The 17774-nt window shown below is 37.0% G+C and overlaps 1 protein-coding gene and 1 pseudogene across 3 annotated transcripts in view; both read right to left on the bottom strand.

Annotated features, from left to right (window-relative positions):
- Positions 1-17774, bottom strand: part of GSK3B (glycogen synthase kinase 3 beta) — a 210601-nt gene that overhangs the window by 90931 nt on the left and 101896 nt on the right. For all 3 annotated transcript variants that reach the window (XR_008617494.1, XM_024120436.3, XM_024120438.3), the window contains exon 3: positions 14208-14291. Coding sequence is in view for 2 of the 3 variants with exons in the window: in XM_024120436.3 (XP_023976204.1) it covers positions 14208-14291 (84 nt within the window). In the remaining variant the exon portion in view is untranslated. The remainder of the gene's footprint in view (positions 1-14207; positions 14292-17774) is intronic.
- Positions 7470-8148, bottom strand: LOC102978128 (hypoxanthine-guanine phosphoribosyltransferase-like; annotated as a pseudogene).

Raw genomic sequence — 17774 nt, 5'->3', positions numbered from 1 at the left:
GCTCAAAAACACAAACCAAAACAAAACTGAGGCCCACATTAATGGGGGTATGTCAAAGGAGAACAGATGCTAACTGCAAAGAGCTCCCAATAACCAAAGCAGGAACAATTTAATTAATAAAATAAAGTAGTATTAGATTATAACCCAAAGTATAAAATAAATATGCATGAGTCCACACTGATATAAGTAAATAATAGATTAATAAATGGGGGAGAAGAGACAGTCTTTCACGCAAAAGAAATCCAAATAGTTTATGTAGCAACTTTGCCCTTAAGGAAAATAACTCCCCTCTTCTTAGGTGTGGGCTGTGGATAGTGACTTCCTTCCAAAGGATACAGCATGGAAATGGGGGGAAAAAGCAACTTTACAGTGGAGAAAACTGAAAAATACAAGGTCAGCCAGGTAATCAAGATTAACAGCAAATCTTATTGATAGCACATACCCTTGATATGATGTGATGAAAATAGCACTCTGTGGTCTTTTTCCAAATAACCTATGGCCCTAGTTTATTATGAGATAAACATCAGATGAATTCCAATAGTGAGGCAGTCCACAAAATCTCTACCTAGTATTCCTCAAAACTGTCAAGGTCATCAAAAACAAGGAAAGTCTGAGAAATTGCCAGGGCCAAGAGGAGCCTAAGAGACATAATACCTAAATGAACTATGGTAGCTTAAACAGGATCATGGAAGAGAAAAAAGACATTAGGTAAAAACTAAGGAAATCTGGGACTTCTCTGGTGGTCCAGTGGTTAACACTCCATGCTCCCAATGCAGGGCACTGGGTTTGATCCCTGGTCAGGGAACTAGGTCCCACATGCCTCAACTAAGAGCCAGTGTAGCCGAATAAGTAAATAAATATTAAAAAAAAAAAAAACAAAACCTAAGGAAATCTGAATAAACTATGGATACATAATAATGTTATCAATACTGGTTCATTAATTATAATAAATGTACCATATTAACATTAGATGTTAACAGCAGAGGAAACTGGGTGCAGAGTCTATGCACATAGACATAAAGGCCATATTATTATGCTGTCATATTAACCTATGATATATGTGCTCATATAAGCACATAGGAAATTTACCTCTGTGGAAAGGGATTTGGGGAGTTAGGGATTAGGGTAAAGAAGATTTTACTGTTGTCTACTGCCCTTCTGTGTTACCTCAATTTTTTTATAATACGAATGTAATAATATTTTAGTTTTAGTAAAATATTCAAATAACATAAAAACAAGGTAATAATTGACATTAAAAAGAAACTCCTAGATTCACATTTTCAAGCAGATGATAGTATCTTATTGCTGTAACATTTATAATTTATGAGGAGGTCTTGATAATTCATCCACTGCAGGCGTTTTACATTACCTATATATTTATTCTCTAGGTCACACTCCAATAAAAATGTCAGCATTTCATCAGTAAAAGTTTCATCCAGATTATCAATGTACCACTTTAGTAGAAATCACCATAAAATTTTAAGGAAGATACAAAACTGGCCTTATTTAGGCAACCTCTTTATTTAAGTGAATAAAATTCCTTGCTATCAATAATTTTCACACAGTAAGAAAGGTGAGAGAAAAAAAAGTGACAGGGGTTTATTTTGTAAACTTGGCCATGTATACACTTAGCTTTAACTTTGTATACTATTTCTATATGTATGTCATTTCTATAACAGGGTTTCATTTAATTTAAAACAACAACATAACAAAAAAATCCTTTTCATATAGGGAGGCTCACCTTGACCCAAACAATTATGAACCCACTTTTATTTCCTCAGCTTCACCTCCCACTACTGTCCCCACACTCCCCTAACTTTATATACCTGAAATTTCGAAATACCTGTATTTCCTTACACAGACTATGCTGTTTAACTCTAACAAACTTTTCAAACATCCTGAACTTCTAACTTGACACATACTCATTCTGCACTATTTATCAAAATAGCTCCTATTTGGCCTTCAAAACCCTGAATAAGCATCACCTCTCCTATGTAATTCCTTTGCTGACTCCTCTGGATAATTTATTACTTTCCTCCATCCTATTTCTGTTCATAGTACAAATAATTGTCTTTCCATGTATCATTTTGCAGTATTATTTATCGTCTTGTCCTTCTTCAAACTCATTTAGACAGATCTTATACTTTGTCTTTGTACCTAAAACACTACACAGTGCCAGTAAATTGAAATGAAGTAAACTTCACAATGTGAAGAGAATAGGAGGTAGGAAAGAACACAGACTTTATAGTTGAAGAATCTATGTTTGAATATGGTTCCCATGGTTACTAACTAACTATACAACATTGGACAAATTCTTTAATCACACAAGACTCCAATATTCCCAATGATAAAACTAACGAAATAGTACTATTATCTATCTAGAGTACTGTTATGATGCTTAAATGAGAAAAATGCATTTAAAAAAGCACTTTATAAATCATAAAATTTTAAAAGAAAAATTTGTATTTTTATTCACGATTTAAGATATTATGTAATTCTACAGTTAACCAAAAGAATATCTCTAAGAATTTGAATGTGATAAAAATTATATATAGGAATATATTATATTTATTTAATGTTTTAAAATATTTATTTTGGTATATGTTTTATAAAGTATTAGTAAAAGTTACTAATTTTTTTGTGTTTACTTAAAATTTTTTTAGCTAATGAGGTAAACAGACATAGACGATTAGCATATGCTCAGTCATTACTTTTTAGTCTATCCCTCTACACTACAGTATGCACCCACTATAGTTGGAGGCCTCTTTTTATTCATCTTTTCTACCTAGAATAACAATTTCACTAAGCAGTCCAAAAACAAAGTGTAGAAAATAGTAAGAGGGAGAGCAGGACTTCTGAAATAGCAGTGCAAGGAGTTCAGATGTTCTCCTCAGCAAAGCAAAATGATAAAATGATTAGCAAACAGTCGTGTAAAGTATCTGGAAATTGTTCTAAGGGCGCACAGCAAGTGAAGAAACGAATCTTGGTAAGAACTGCAAGAGTCTATGACATTTTAGCACAGACCTGCTCCTTTACCCTGCCATCCTACCTCCATGTTTGGGAAGGTCTACCCAGCACTCTTAATCCAGACAGCACCCTCTCTGCTCAGCAACCAATCAGGAACTATGGTTTCACCCCAGGAGGGAAAAGCTGCATCCCAAGTTGCAAAAGACTTATCCCAGCCAAGAGAACTGTGTCTCCCTTCCCCCACTCAGTCCCCACTAGTAAGTCAGAGAAGGCATACTCCAGGCAGAGTAGGCTAGGGCCCCGAGAGCTTCATCCTCAATATGCTCACAGGGAATATCTCCCACTTGGAGAGGGCCAACCTGTGAAGACCAGGGGCTGCCACTGCATTGCGCCTCCTCCAGTGCCCTACATAAAGTGGGGATGTTACTCTGGGAAAAGTGAGTTCTCACTCCAGTTCTAGGGCAGTAGAAAAGGGGTTTTGTCCAGAGGGAAAGGCAGGCTAAGTGCTCTGCTGAAAGAGACTATTTGCAATACAGTAGGAAGAATTCTAGCCTATAGGCGTTGCCTAAAAACAGTGGAGATCTTTGTGGAGAGCAATTAAGAGGTGGCTGGTAGGTTCATGACACAAACAAGGCAAGGCACCAGAAGTTTAACAGAAAGAACCAAGGACAGAGATAGCCAAGAAGAGCCTACTTGGGATTACAGTCATCTCTGGAGGTCGATAAGAATGTGTACAGGTGCTAGCTGAGCAGCATGCAGGACAAACTTGAAGCATTCCCCAAGTTGCACACAGATACATCAATGTACAGCAGAAGCATCACTGGAACAAGGGGCTTACAAGCAACCTCTGACCAAACATTTGACTAACCAATAAACTACTCTGACTCAAGAGCAACTCCCAGGAGGTAAAATCACATTCATCCTGGCAGTCAAAAAGACTGAATGCCCAAGGCTGTACCCTCTCAGGAGCAATCAGAGGGGAAAGTCCAAGCTATTAGTCCCTGGTTCAACATGTGGCAAATAAATATGAACTCCCTGAACTATGATAGCAGCACCCAAGCCACTCTCAAACATCCAATGGTAAAGGATAAAAATATAACTGGCTAATGGGACTTTAAGCATAGCCTCTGACCAATAAGTGACATTTAAAAGAGGAAAGATCTCTCTAATTAATAAGCTTAACTTCTAGCTTAAAAAACTAGGAAAAAAGAAAGGCAAAATAAACCCACAGGAAGAAAATAACGAAGACTAGAACAGAAATAAATAAACTGGAGAATACAAAAGAAATTTAAAAAACTTAATGAAATCAAAAGTTGGTTCACTGAAAAAAAAAAAATCAACAAAACTGACAGGCCTTGAGCTAGACTGACCAAGAAACATAAGACTCAAATTACTGAAACCAGGAATGAAAGAGGAGACATCATAACTGACTTTAAAGAAACAAAAAGAATTTTAAGACAAAAGTATAAACTTTATACCAATAAATAAGATAATGTAGATGAAATGAACAAATCACCAAAATGGACAACAGAAGAAATAAAAAAACCTAAGTACACCTATTACAAATAAAGTAACTGAATTAGTAATTTAAAATTTACCACAAAAAGTGACCTGTTGTAAATGGCTTCACTGGAGAAACCTACCAAACCTTCAAAGAAGAATCAATACCAATTCTTCACAAAAATTTTCAAAAAAATAGAAGACAAAAACACTTCTTAACTCATTCTATGAGACCAGTATTACCCTGATACCAAAACCAAACAAAGTCATCACAAGAAGGGGAAAGAAAGAAAGATGACTAATTTATATTCCTTATGAATACAGATGCAAAAATCCTCTAAAAAATACTATCTAGCAACATATAAAAATTATACACCATGACCAAATGTTATTAATTCCAGAAATGCAAGGTAGGTTTAGCATTCAAAAAATTAATGTAAAATACTTTATTAATAGAATAAAGGACAAAAACTCCAACAGATGGGGGAAAACCATTTGAAGAAATCCAACAACCTTTCATGATAAAAATGCTCAACAAACTAGGAATGGCAAGGAACCGCCTCAACCTGATAAATGACATCTACAAAAAACACAGCTAAAAATCACACTTAAAAATGAAGGACTAGGGCTTCCCTGGTGGCGCAGTGGTTGAGAGTCTGCTTGCCGATGCAGGGGACACGGGTTCGTGCCCCGGTCCAGGAAGATTCCACATGCCGTGGAGCGGCTAGGCCTGTGAGCCATGGCTGCTGAGCCTGCGCGTCCAGAGCCTGTGCTCTGCAACGGGAGAGGCCACAACAGTGAGAAGCCCGCGTACCGCGAAAAAAAGAAAAAAAAAAAATGAAGGACTAAATACTTTTTCTCTCTAAAACTGGAAACAAGACAAGGATGTCTGCTTTCATCTCTTCTCAACATCATGCTGGAGGTTCTAGCCAGGGCAGTTGCAAGAAAAAGAAATAAAAGGCATTCAAGACATATTTTGATAAAAGGGTCAATTCATCAAGAAGATATAACTATTATATAATATATTCACTAAACAACAGAGTTCCAAATACATGATGCAAATATTGATAGAAGTGAAAGAAGAAATAAAACAATTCTACAACAATAGCTGGGAGACTTTAACACACCACTTTCAATAATGGACATCTAGACAGAAGAACAATAAAAAAAACAGAGGACTTGAACAGCACTGTAAACCAACTGGACCTAACAGATATATATATAGAATACTCTACCCCAAAACAGAAGAATACACATTCTTCTCAAGTGTACATGGGATGTTATCCAGAATATGTCATATGTTAGGTCACAAGACAAATCTCAATAAGTTTAAAAAGACTGAAATCATACAAAGTTATCTTCTCCAACCACAATGAAATAAAACCTGAAATAAATAACAGAGGAAACCAAAAGATTCACAAATGTGTGGAAATTAAGCAACACATTGTTAACAACAAACAGGTCAAAGGAACTTAAACAACACACTCTAAAACAAGAAAAATTAGAAAATACTTAAGAGATAAATGAAAACAAAAACAAAATATACCAAAACTTATGGGAGGCAGCGAAGGCAGTACTCAGGGAAATCTACAGCTGTAAATACCTACATTAAGAAGATCTTAAGTCAATAACCTAACTTTACATCCTGAAGAACTAGAAAAAGAAGAGGAAACTAAACCTAAACTACTAGAAGAAAGAAAATAATAAAGATTAGACCAGAAATAAAATAAGAGACCAGAAAAAAACAATAGATTCAAGAAAACCAAAAGTTGGTTCTTTGAAAAGATCAACAAAGATGACAAACCTTTAGCTAGACTGACAGAGAGAAGACACAAATAACTAAATCAGAAATGAAAGTGAGGACATTACTACTGACCTTATAGAAATAAGGACTATAACAGAATACGATAAACAACTGTGTGCCAACGAATTAGATAATGTAGATAAATTCCTAGAAACACACCCATCACTAAAATGACTCAAGACAAAATACAAAATCTCAACAAACCTGTATGACAAGTAGAGATTGAATCAGTAATCAAAAACTTCCCCAAAAGTCCAAAGCCAGCTGGTTTCAATGGCAAATTCTAACAAACATTTAAAGAAGAATTAACAACAATCCTCTCAAAGGCTGTTCCAAAAAAATAGAAGACTAAAAAAAAAAGATTAAGTAAAGTGTTTAGGTTATAGTCATATAGTAAGCACCATTTAAGTTTGGGCTATTATTACTATTTACTATTAGTATTACTATTTACTATTACTATCATACAGCAAAAGGCTATTTATTCTCTTCTAAAAAAGTTCTACAAAGTAGACACTGTACAATCTCCCCTTGTTAATCATTACTAAGACATTTTTTTTCTTTTAAAGAGACAGCCTTTATTTTAAGGATTTTTACATTGAAGACTTCAAAAAGTGGTAGGTTTTTATAACTTATTGACCTGTATTTAAAAGGAACTGTTGACAGAGATTTGCCAGTAATAATCTGAAAAAGTGGGAAAATACAGTTAATACTACTGAAACCTACTAAAATAACTCCAGGACATACGGTTTTTCCGACATAATGATACCTCTAAATGCTGTCACCGATATGAAACTGACTGCTTCTTTTCTAAACACACAGTGGTATAATTAACAATATTCAATCACTTCTATTCTTTCCTGAATATATAAAAATTAAAATACCAATTAAAAAACTAATATATTTTTCTCTTTCAATGTTTCTTACAGATACAATTTCAATATTTTCATTCAATAGTGGTGTAGTTTAAGAGACTTTTCATTCACAAGTCAAGCAACAATCCACCCAAAGGGAACTGATAGTCTATAGGCTCATAGTGCAAATAGAGTTCAGGAATGCAGCAACTGACCTTTCTAAAGTACAAAATGGATAAAATTCTTAGAAGATACATGCAATAAGATCTACTAAGCACATGGCCATAGAACTAGAACATTTGATAATTTTCCTGGTGATTTCAATGGGACTCCAGATGTTTCCAAACTCAACTTGAACTCTCATCTTCGGCTTTGTATTTTGCTTTCCCAATTTTGCTAATGACACAAACATGATTCAGATCCCTGAAGTATTCATTATAGTCAAGGGCATATCCTACAACAAACCTGTCTGGAATTTCAAATCCAACAAAGTCTGGTCTATATCCAACACATCGAGGAGTCCTTTTCACCAGCAAGCTTGCAACCTTGACCATCTTTGGATTATGCTGCTTGACCAAGGAAAGCAAGGTTTGCACTGTTTTGCCAGTGTCAATTATATCTTCAACAATCAAGACATTCTTTCCAGTTAAAGTTGAGAGATCATCTCCACCAATTACTATTATGTCACCTGTTGACTGGTCATTACGGTCGGTAGCTCTTCAGTCTGATAAAATCTACAGTCACAGGTATAGATCTATCACTACTTCTGTTCAGTGCTTTGATGTAATCCAGCAGGTCAGCAAAGAACTTATAGCCCCCCTTAAGCACACAGAGGGCCACAATGTGATGGCCTCCCATCTCCTTCATCACATCTCGAGCCAGCCATTCAGTCCTGTCCATAATTAGTCCATGAGGAATAAACACCTTTTCCAAATCCTCAGCATAATGATTAGGTATACAGAATAAATCTAGGTCATAACCTGGCACGTCATCACTAATCATGACGCTGGGGCTCCGGGTAGCCATAAGAGAGCCGGCCAGCGCGCGGGCTGAGGGCACTCTGGGGAGGAGGAAGCTGGCGGCGGAGCCGAGCAGGAGGCAGAGACGCGGCGGGAGGCGGCGCCGCGCGGGAAAGCAGAGTGGTCCGCCCGAGCGCTCTTCCCCGCCGCCGCCGCCACTGCAGCTCTACTAAGACATTTTTAAGTGTTACATTTCTAACACACTGCTTCTAGAGAAATCTACATTCTATGCTAAATGGTATAGCAATACTACACAGACTCTGGAAACAAAGACTCTGGAGTTGACTCCTAACTTTGACACTGTAGTTGTAGGACTCTTACGTAACTTACTTAACTGTGACTGCCTCAGTTTCTTCTTCTATAAAATGGGGATAATAACAGTATACCCTTTCTTCACTGGGTTGCAGTGAGGTTTAAGTGTCTGGACGCACAGCAAGTGCAACATATATTTGCTATTATTAAACAATAATTTGTAAAATAGTAAGTTAATGTGTTAATTATATGCCACGTGCTACGATAAGCACTTAGTAAACATTATTACATTTTTTCCTTACAAAATCCCTACTGTACAGATGACAAGCGTTGAAAAGAGCTTACAAAGGTAAATATCTTGCCCTGTCATACTGCTATCAAGTGGCACAAATAGGATGCAAACCCAAATACTTCTGGACACAAAGCCAGAGCTCTTTACTTTTCAGAGTGGATCCACCCCAACCTTTCCTCTCCAGGGCTAGTGACAAACAGGCATAATCAAGCACAGCATTCTTCTTCCTGATCCCAGAAGCACTGGTACAATCTTCACTTTCTGAACACAGCCCTCCACACAGTTACTCTCAATAGAAAAGTTGCTATGAAGAATAAAATCAATTTGTGAACCTTGCTATTTAAACTGTCTCTCATACAAATAGAGGGAGAGTTTTATTTAAGGAAGATAGCCTTTATTACTCAAGTAATCAATCTATGATGAACCACAGGTAAAACATTTTTACATGTAAAGCTACTTAGAGATTTCTTACAGAAACCTATTAATTAATTTAAATAAAATTGAAGGCTCCTGTAAAAACAAAATATGATTTCCATACTCCTACAGAGACCCAGGGTTCTACAAAGGTAAGCCGCAATCAAGGGAAGGTTAAGTCAGCTGGTCCCATATCCCAGTTTCAACCAGAACAACTTTGCTTTTTATCTATTCTACCTGTAGAACAGGGGTTCTTCATAAATTTCATTGAGGGGGAAAAAGGTTCCTATTGCTAAATATTAATACTAAAAAACACTTATTCTCTAAGATACTTGGAATTCACAAAACTATTATAAGCCCAGACTGTTCAAAACCTTTAAAAAATTCCATTTCTCTCTGATCAAGGAGAAAGAGTACTAATTACTCTTAACTAAATCACAGTTAATAAAATCTATTGGTTAACCTGGAGTATACTAATTGACTACAAGATGCTCCAGTTATTACAGCAAATACTAATAATTCCAACCAGAAGACAAATGACTAGGACTAATTTGGTCACATTTCTAGTCCCTGTCCTGACTAATTCCTCCTTCTTCTAGCTACATTGGCTACTCTCTTCCACAGTTAATAGGCTGAAAGCTGATTATGTATAATTCCTAAAGAAAAAGTCTTTAAAATGGCAGGGTGGAGCACAATAAAGAGAAGGTCACCAAAATAGGTATAACCATTCAGTCAAACTGTGGTCAGTGGAAATATCTGTCAAATATTACAGCCATCCCAGTTGAACTCAGAGCTGGAAAATGCTTATGGACAAAAATTATGATGAGACTTTTGGGTAGCTTAGCTACAATTCTAAAATTAAAAATAACAATAGGGGAACAGTTAAGAGTATTATGTAGTACAAAAACCCAGTGGAACATTACATAACCAATAACTAAAAATATTATGAGGCAAAAAGGGAAAGCTTTTATGAGATTTTGAATACTTAATAAGGTTAAAAATAGTTATTCATACAACTATGTAGAACATGAACATACAGAATAAGATATGTAGTACTGAAGTCAAAAGCCAGGATAGTGAGTGAAAATTTTTCCTTTTTTAAAAATTTCCCAAAAAGGAGTAATAGAGGCTCAGAGAGAAGACATACCAAGACAGTGAATGAGAAAGGCTCAGAACAGATGGAAATCCACACAAAAATGTAGAAAGGATCAAATATTCAAAGAGAGTAGGATGGGTAGAAACCCAATGAATGAGGGGTACAGAAACCCAGAGAAAGAGGTTGAAAAGAAGTAGCCTACAGAGAGAGAAACAGATGGACAGATAGACACCAGAGTTAAAGAGGAAAAAGAAATATGAGGGGGTGCCACAGACCAAGAGAATGGGATAGAAACCCAGAGACAGAAAGAGACAAAGAGCCCAGAGTGAAAGGGCCAGAAATCCAGAATGTGGACAGAGGCTGAAGGAAAAGGAGATAAAAAGCTTAGAAGAAGAGAGTGATTGAAAATCATAGAGAAGAAAGACAATCAGAGATGATGAAGATGATGAGCGGATTACAAAATATTCCCATTTATATTTAAACATATCCACAGAACCTAACAAGAATTTCATGCCTATAATGATGAAACACTGAAATCTTCTCTTTCTCATTCTCACAATGCCGTCAACTCATTCTAATTGCCTCCTCACACCTCCTTTAGGCTCATGTTCTTACCAGAGATCTCCTGCTCAGAGCTTCCCCTAAGCGATCTGAAACCCCAAAAGAAACTCTTCACAGAGCTTCAAACCCCAGTCTCTTCAAAGAGGGTTCTTTTCACTACCTTGCCCTAGACAAAACCTGGATCCAACCCAAAGGCACTGGTTTCCTTGCACCTCTCTCAAATGAAGCCTGCTCTCAACCCTCAACATATTCTAAGACAAGAGAGCAATACTGATAAACTGCTAGCTCTTTGCTCAAACAACATCACCTCTCCCTCCTTCCTGACTCCTAAGAGCTCTACAACATGACTACACACCCTATCTACCCAACCTTGTCAATGTCATCTCTCCACTTAGAGTCCCACCACCACCACCTAGAAGTCTCACATGTATGTCTACTGGGCATCTCTATTTGCATATCCCAGAGGCATTTCAAACTACTAGTTTATTATTTCCTCCCCCTAAACTCTTCTAATATATATACACAGGCAATATATAATGCTCTTCACAAGACTTTTAGATCCCTTTCTAAACAGCAGCTCTGAGTTCACTCTCAGTAACCTACTCTTGGAGAGTTAGAACTCTCAAACCTAGAGCAGAATCCGTCTTCTCATATGAGAAATATTAGTTTACTACCTGGTCTCTTGAGTGATGTTAGTCCTGCCAGAACAATTCAGAAGCAAGGAAGTGAAGATCATGAGTAGGGGAAGAAGAAATTATCATTTTGGTGACTGGAAGATGATGGAAGTTCCTTAACCTATATACTTCTGCATATCTTTAGAAAGCCTTCCCTTTTTTGACAACGGAGGATCATTATTTTCAGCAACACATCACAACTTTTCTTCCTTTCTTTCTGTTCTCTTAATGGAGCTATCCAAAATTAAAAGGGGTCTTTTTTCACTTTGGAAAACTTACAACACTCAAGAGAAAGTTCTGAGATAAATGAAACATTAGAAAGTATATGTATTTCTTTTTTATAATAGAGAGAAGTGCATTGTCCTTCTGGTTATCTTCCCTTAATGACTTCTCAATTGCTCTTTATCTGTAAGACCATTTAAGATAAATAAGCAGCTCTGAATAGCAGCAGGGAGGAAATCATCCTCTGGGGTATACAGGTAACAGTCACTCCATTGTCACTCCTTCTGCAGGATTAAGTAAGGGTAAGGGCAGATTGTGATGGGGGCTTCCACCAAACCAAAACCAGACAGGTAAGCCTTTAGGTGCTACCACAAAACGTAGCCTTGAAAAGGTTTGTTCAAAAGGTCTGTGCTTCCCTTTCTGCTCTTTATCTTCGTAAGAATTAAATGAGTTAGTATTTGTAAAGCACTAAAACAGTGCCTGGCATACAGGAAAAGCTATATACATACATACATACACACACACACATATATATATATATATTTTTTTTTTCTTTTCTTTTCCACTATGGTTTATTACAGGATATTGGATATAGTTCCCTGAGCTATACAATACGACCTTGTTGTTTATCCAGGGAAAGCTATGTAAATTAAGTAATCAAGAGAAGATGTTTAAGGGGCTTTGTAGTGAGGCCTCTGCAAATGAATCCACATGAAATTCAGTGGTTCATGGAACAAATAGTTCTGACCTTTACTTTCCTCCCTGGGGGATTATAATGTCTAGCATCTAATAACAAAACCCATAGGGATGCAAAATTCCATTATAAGAGTGCTGTGGAGCAACAGATGCTCCATAATTTTATTTGGGAAGGGATAGGAAAAAGTAAAGACATGTCAAAACAGGTAAGATCAAAGACATAACAGGCAGTTTGCTACGTTAAAAAAAAAAAAAAAAAGGAGCATGAACCAAATAATGGGCTTTAGGAACAAAAGAGCTCAAATATTTGAGGGTTTATGGTCCTTAATACAAGCAGAGGCCATCATTTAAACTTAAAAAAAAAAATTTAAAAAAACACCTAAGAAATGAGAGTCACTAAAGAGCCAATTTGCTAATTATGGTTGTTAAAACATTAGCTATCATACACACACATGCGCGTGCGCGCGTGCAACAACTATATATCTGTAGGCATGTATATCATAATTCTGGCTTAATACATAGGTATTTTCCCATATTACAGGCTCTGTCATGAAAAAAGAATTTCTAAGAAAATAATTTCAATAAAATTTAATGGAAAATGATTAAATAGTACACTGGGAAATATGTGAGTAAAAAGAACTGGGCTAGGGCTTCCCTGGTGGCGCAGTGGTTGAGAATCTGCCTGCCAATGCAGGGGACACGGGTTCGAGCCCTGGTCTGGGAAGGTCCCACATGCCGCGGAGCAACTAGGCCCATGAGCCACAACTACTGAGCCTGCCCGTGTGGAGCCTGTGCTCTGCAACAAGAGAGGCCACGACAGTGAGAGGCCTGTGTACCGCGATGAAGAGTGGCCCCTGCTCGCCACAACTAGAGAAAGCCCTCGCGCAGAAACAAAGACCCAACACGGCCAAAAATAAATAAATAAATTTTAAAAAAAGAAAAAAAAAAAGAACTGGGCTAGAAATCAAGAGGTATTATGGATCTAAGGGCTTTGGGACAGTGTAAGCATGGTGTGTGAAGTCCAAGAATATCAAATGAACTCATCCAAAGTAATGTTTATTTAGCCAAAAAGATGAAGTGTTTATTACTTGCCCTCCCCCTTACCCCAAACCAGTGAAGGAAGACTGAATCTGGGAAGAAGGAACAGTGAACAGACATAAAGAAAAAGACCACGGTAAAACAGAAGAAACTGATTTTCTATGCTTTCAGCTCCAGTGAGTACAATGACATTAGCCATTGCATCTTCTAAAGGGAAAGACCAAGGGGGTCGGGGTAGGGGGCAAGGGGGATTCAAAGCATGAAATCTTTAATTATCCTTTGCTTTCACAGAATTAAATGTGATCATAAATAGTGATCACTTATTAAGAAGTTCTGTAATATTATATCTTTTCCAACTTTTTCCCTAGCCAAGGATAGGTTAAACTTGCTTCCCAATGTTTAAGTCTCATTCTGGTCCTACTAAAGTCCTCCTGCTTCCCCTTCCCCTCCAACACTTCCACTTAACAATATGACATCATTTTCCTCCCTCCAATAAACAGGTGAACTATCATGGGGCTCCAGGAGCACATAAGGAACACAAAAGGTTTTAAAATATATACAAATTTGCTTTAGAACTGAAGACAAGTGTTTTAAGAAAATTCTTAAAAATTAATCCCCTGTATCATTTCATTAACATTTTCCTGATATAACTAATGATATTCAATAATCATATCTTGAGGTCAGAATCTCTAGGGCCTGTGTTTTGGAATACTTCCATTCAATGAGCAAAGCTGTTTCAAGGGGAAGGGGGGATATGGACTATTTCTAGAAGAATAACAAGTCTATCACAATATTCAGTATCAACATTCTACAAGACTTACCTTTTCACCACTTGAGTAGAAGAAATAACGCAATCGGACTATGTTACAGTGATCTAGCTTTCTCATGATTTGGAGCTCTCGGTTCTGAAAAGGAAACACATGAAAATATTTTTTAAAGGATAACTGCTATTCATATTGACTAAGATGCTTCTGAAATAACATTAAGCACTACAAAGAGCAGGCTATAGATATGTTACTAAAAATATCATCTATAGACAAGTCTGTGAACTATTTATTACTGTTCTGCAATACGATAAATATAGAAATTGAGAATAAGTGTTCAGACTTTTATTGCAACCTGAAAGAATTTTATATCTATGAATCTTATAAGTGGGGACTATATTTTGTATTTTCTTAAAATTCACTTTTCTCATAATTCATTTTTATTGTATTTTATAAAAATATCAGTCTTCAATGAATTGGAAATTTTTAAAACCAGTACCTCACTACAAATAGCTTGAGAAGCACTGGTCTACAGTATGTAAGAGATATCTAAAAAAAGATATTAGTACTATAATTTTTGCAACTATAATAAAAATCAAACTTCTCACCAAACAAATAAATTTGAGTGCAAAGAAAACTCTCACAAGCCCTATTACTTTCCAAGATACAGTGAAAAGTCTGAGAGTTAGCCCCATTAGAAGGGCTCAGTTGCCAGAGCTAAAATATGACATGCTGGAAATTGTACAGTCCTGGTAAATTTATAGATCCCACAAATAATATTGCCTTTGGGGAGTTTCAAAATTATGCTTCAGGGCTTCCCTGGTGGTGCAGTGGTTGAGAGTCCGCCTGCCGATGCAGGGGACACAGGTTCGTGCCCCGGTCTGGGAAGATCCCACATGTCGTGGAGTGCCTAGGCCCGTGAGCCATGGCTGCTGAGCCTGCGCGTCCAGAGCCTGTGCTCCGCAACGGGAGAGGCCACAACAGTGAGAGGCCCGCGTACCACAAAAAAAAAAAAAAAAAAAAAAAAAATTATGCTTCAAGAAAACAAAACATTAAATAATATGACAACTTCTAACACCATGAATTTTGCAGTAATAAATTTGAAGAGTACATATATATTAACAACAATTCCAACCATTATACTTAGCTGTCAGAAATCCAGTTAATAAAGTCCAAATTATATAACACAGAGAAAGAATACCAAAATGTCTGTTAAGTGGACAGAAAACATACAATTTCAATTAAAATGGTGATTTAGAAGAGCTAGAAACATAAAGTACATATCTGGGAATTTGGAAGGTAAATGATGTTATGGTTAGAAAACAAGGCCAAAATATAGAGGGGTGGGGGGGTGTACTGCGGACAAAGAGCCTAATAAGCAGAACTGTCCTAGAGCAGAGTCGGCTCCAGTTCTTGGAAGATGGTAGCAGAAATAAGCAAATGTTCCTCCTCCTCTAGAAACTTCCGATAGACTCTATGATGGTTCTAGCATGTCCTCTAAAAGGAAATAGGAAACTCAAGATGACTCTCCTTCTGTCCCTTTAAACTGACTGTGAGAGCTGGGCTTATGTACACAGTGATATTTAAAATCCTTTTATAAAATATCCATCTTTCACTCCATTACTTGTTATAAAATGTTGATAGCTGAAGCAATAAACAGAAACTTAAGACAGTACAAAATACTTGCTTTAACAAAAATAATAACTTGTATCAGACTCTGAGTTTTGACTGTTACAGAGGACACAGAAAATTTTACAAATTTCAAAACTTTCCATTTCTTCCAAATTGAAGCTATTTCTGAAGTATGGCTATACTGTGTCAATTCACAACTAGGTATCTAGTTTTGTGGGAGAACTGCTAGTAAGCTAAGACTCACTCCTCTCAGATATTACGATTGTTTTTAACATAGACAGTCATGTTAAAATAAGCTATCTATTTTTCCGGACTCATTAACCAAGGTAACAGAGAACTATTAAATTCCCACATAACAGAAGTTGTGTTAAGGTTATGCATATGATCTTTTGTCAAAAAGAATGCATAAGTGAAGCAAGTACAAGGACCTAAATATTCATCTAGGGACTTCCCTGGTGGCACAGTGATTAAGAATCCGCCTGCCAATGCAGGGGACATGGGTTCGATCCCTGGTCCGGGAAGATCCCACAGGCCAGGGAGCAACTAAGCCTGTGTGCCACAACTACTGAAGCCTGTGCACCTAGAGCCTATGCTCCGCAATGAGAAGCCACCGCAATGAGAAGCCCGCGCACCGCACCGAAGAGTAGCTCCCGCTCACCGCAACTAGAGAAAGCTTGTGCGCAGCAACGAAGACCCAATGCAGCCAAAAATAAATAAATAAATTTACAAATAAATGAATAAAATTTTTAAAATATGATACAAATGAACTTAAAAAATATTCATCTACCCTTACTTCCTGTTCATATTCTACTATTTTTGAAAGGAGGCTTAAATTTTCTTTTTAAAATTCCCCAGGACTTCCCTGGTGGCTCAGTGGTTAAGAATCTGCCTGTCGATGCAGGGGACGCAGGGGACACAGGTTTGAGCCCCGGTCCAGGAAGATCCCACATGCTGCAGAGCAACTAAGCCCGTCCACCACAACTACTGAGCCTGTGCTCTGGAGCCCCATGAGCCACAACTACTAACCCTATGTGCCACAACTACTGAAGCCTGCACGCCTAGAGCCCGTGCCCCACTACAAGAGAAGCCACTGCAATGAGAAGCCCACACACCACAATGAAGAGTAGCCCACTCACCACAACTAGCGAAAGCCAGTGCACAGCAACGAAAGACCCAACACAGCCAAAAAAAAAAAAAAAAATTTCCCTAAAAGATCCAAAATATAAATTTCATACAGCAATATTTTAAATTATTAATCAAGCCAATATTAGACAAAGTTCATGTCTGAGATGCATTTAATACACAACTATCCCAAGCCTAACCATTTTTACTGAGTCATTCTTTATTAGTACACTAATGACATACTAATTCTACAGAAAAAAAATTGTTATTCTACAAATATAGTGCGCCTATTCTGTGCCAGGCATCATTTACAGTATTAAGGATATGGCAGTGAACAAGACCAATAAAGTTCTTATCCTCATGAAACTTTCAGTCTATGGAGGACAGGGAGGAATAAACAATATATTTTCATGTAAAGTAAGAGGATAGATCATGATAGAGAGAAAGGGTTATTATTTTAGATACGAAAGTCGGAGTAGACCTCACAAATAAGGTAAGATCTGAACACAAATCTGAATGATATAAAAATGAGAACCAATGTGAGGATATGGGGGAAGAGCACTACAGTTACAGGGAACTCCAAATATAAATGCCTAAAGGTGGGCTTGGCATATTCAAAAATAGCTAGAAGAATAATGTGATTGCAACATGTAGAGTAAAGGAAGAGGCGGGAGACAAGTACAGAGAGAGGCAGGCGGTATGTCATATAAACTCTCAATAATGGTGAGAAACTGAATTTCACAGTAAATGTAAAGGAAAGCCAATGAGGCCAAGAAAATGACATAATCAGACTTATTTTTTTAAATGATCATTCCAAAAACTAAAAATAAATTTGGAGGAGAAAGTGGATCAAGAGTTCTGTTTGAAATC

Source organism: Physeter macrocephalus, chromosome 1, assembly GCF_002837175.3.
Source record: "Physeter macrocephalus isolate SW-GA chromosome 1, ASM283717v5, whole genome shotgun sequence".
Lineage (NCBI taxonomy): Eukaryota > Metazoa > Chordata > Mammalia > Artiodactyla > Physeteridae > Physeter > Physeter macrocephalus.
Note: the sequence above shows the minus strand (reverse complement) of the source record. Positions and strands in the feature narration are given on the sequence as shown.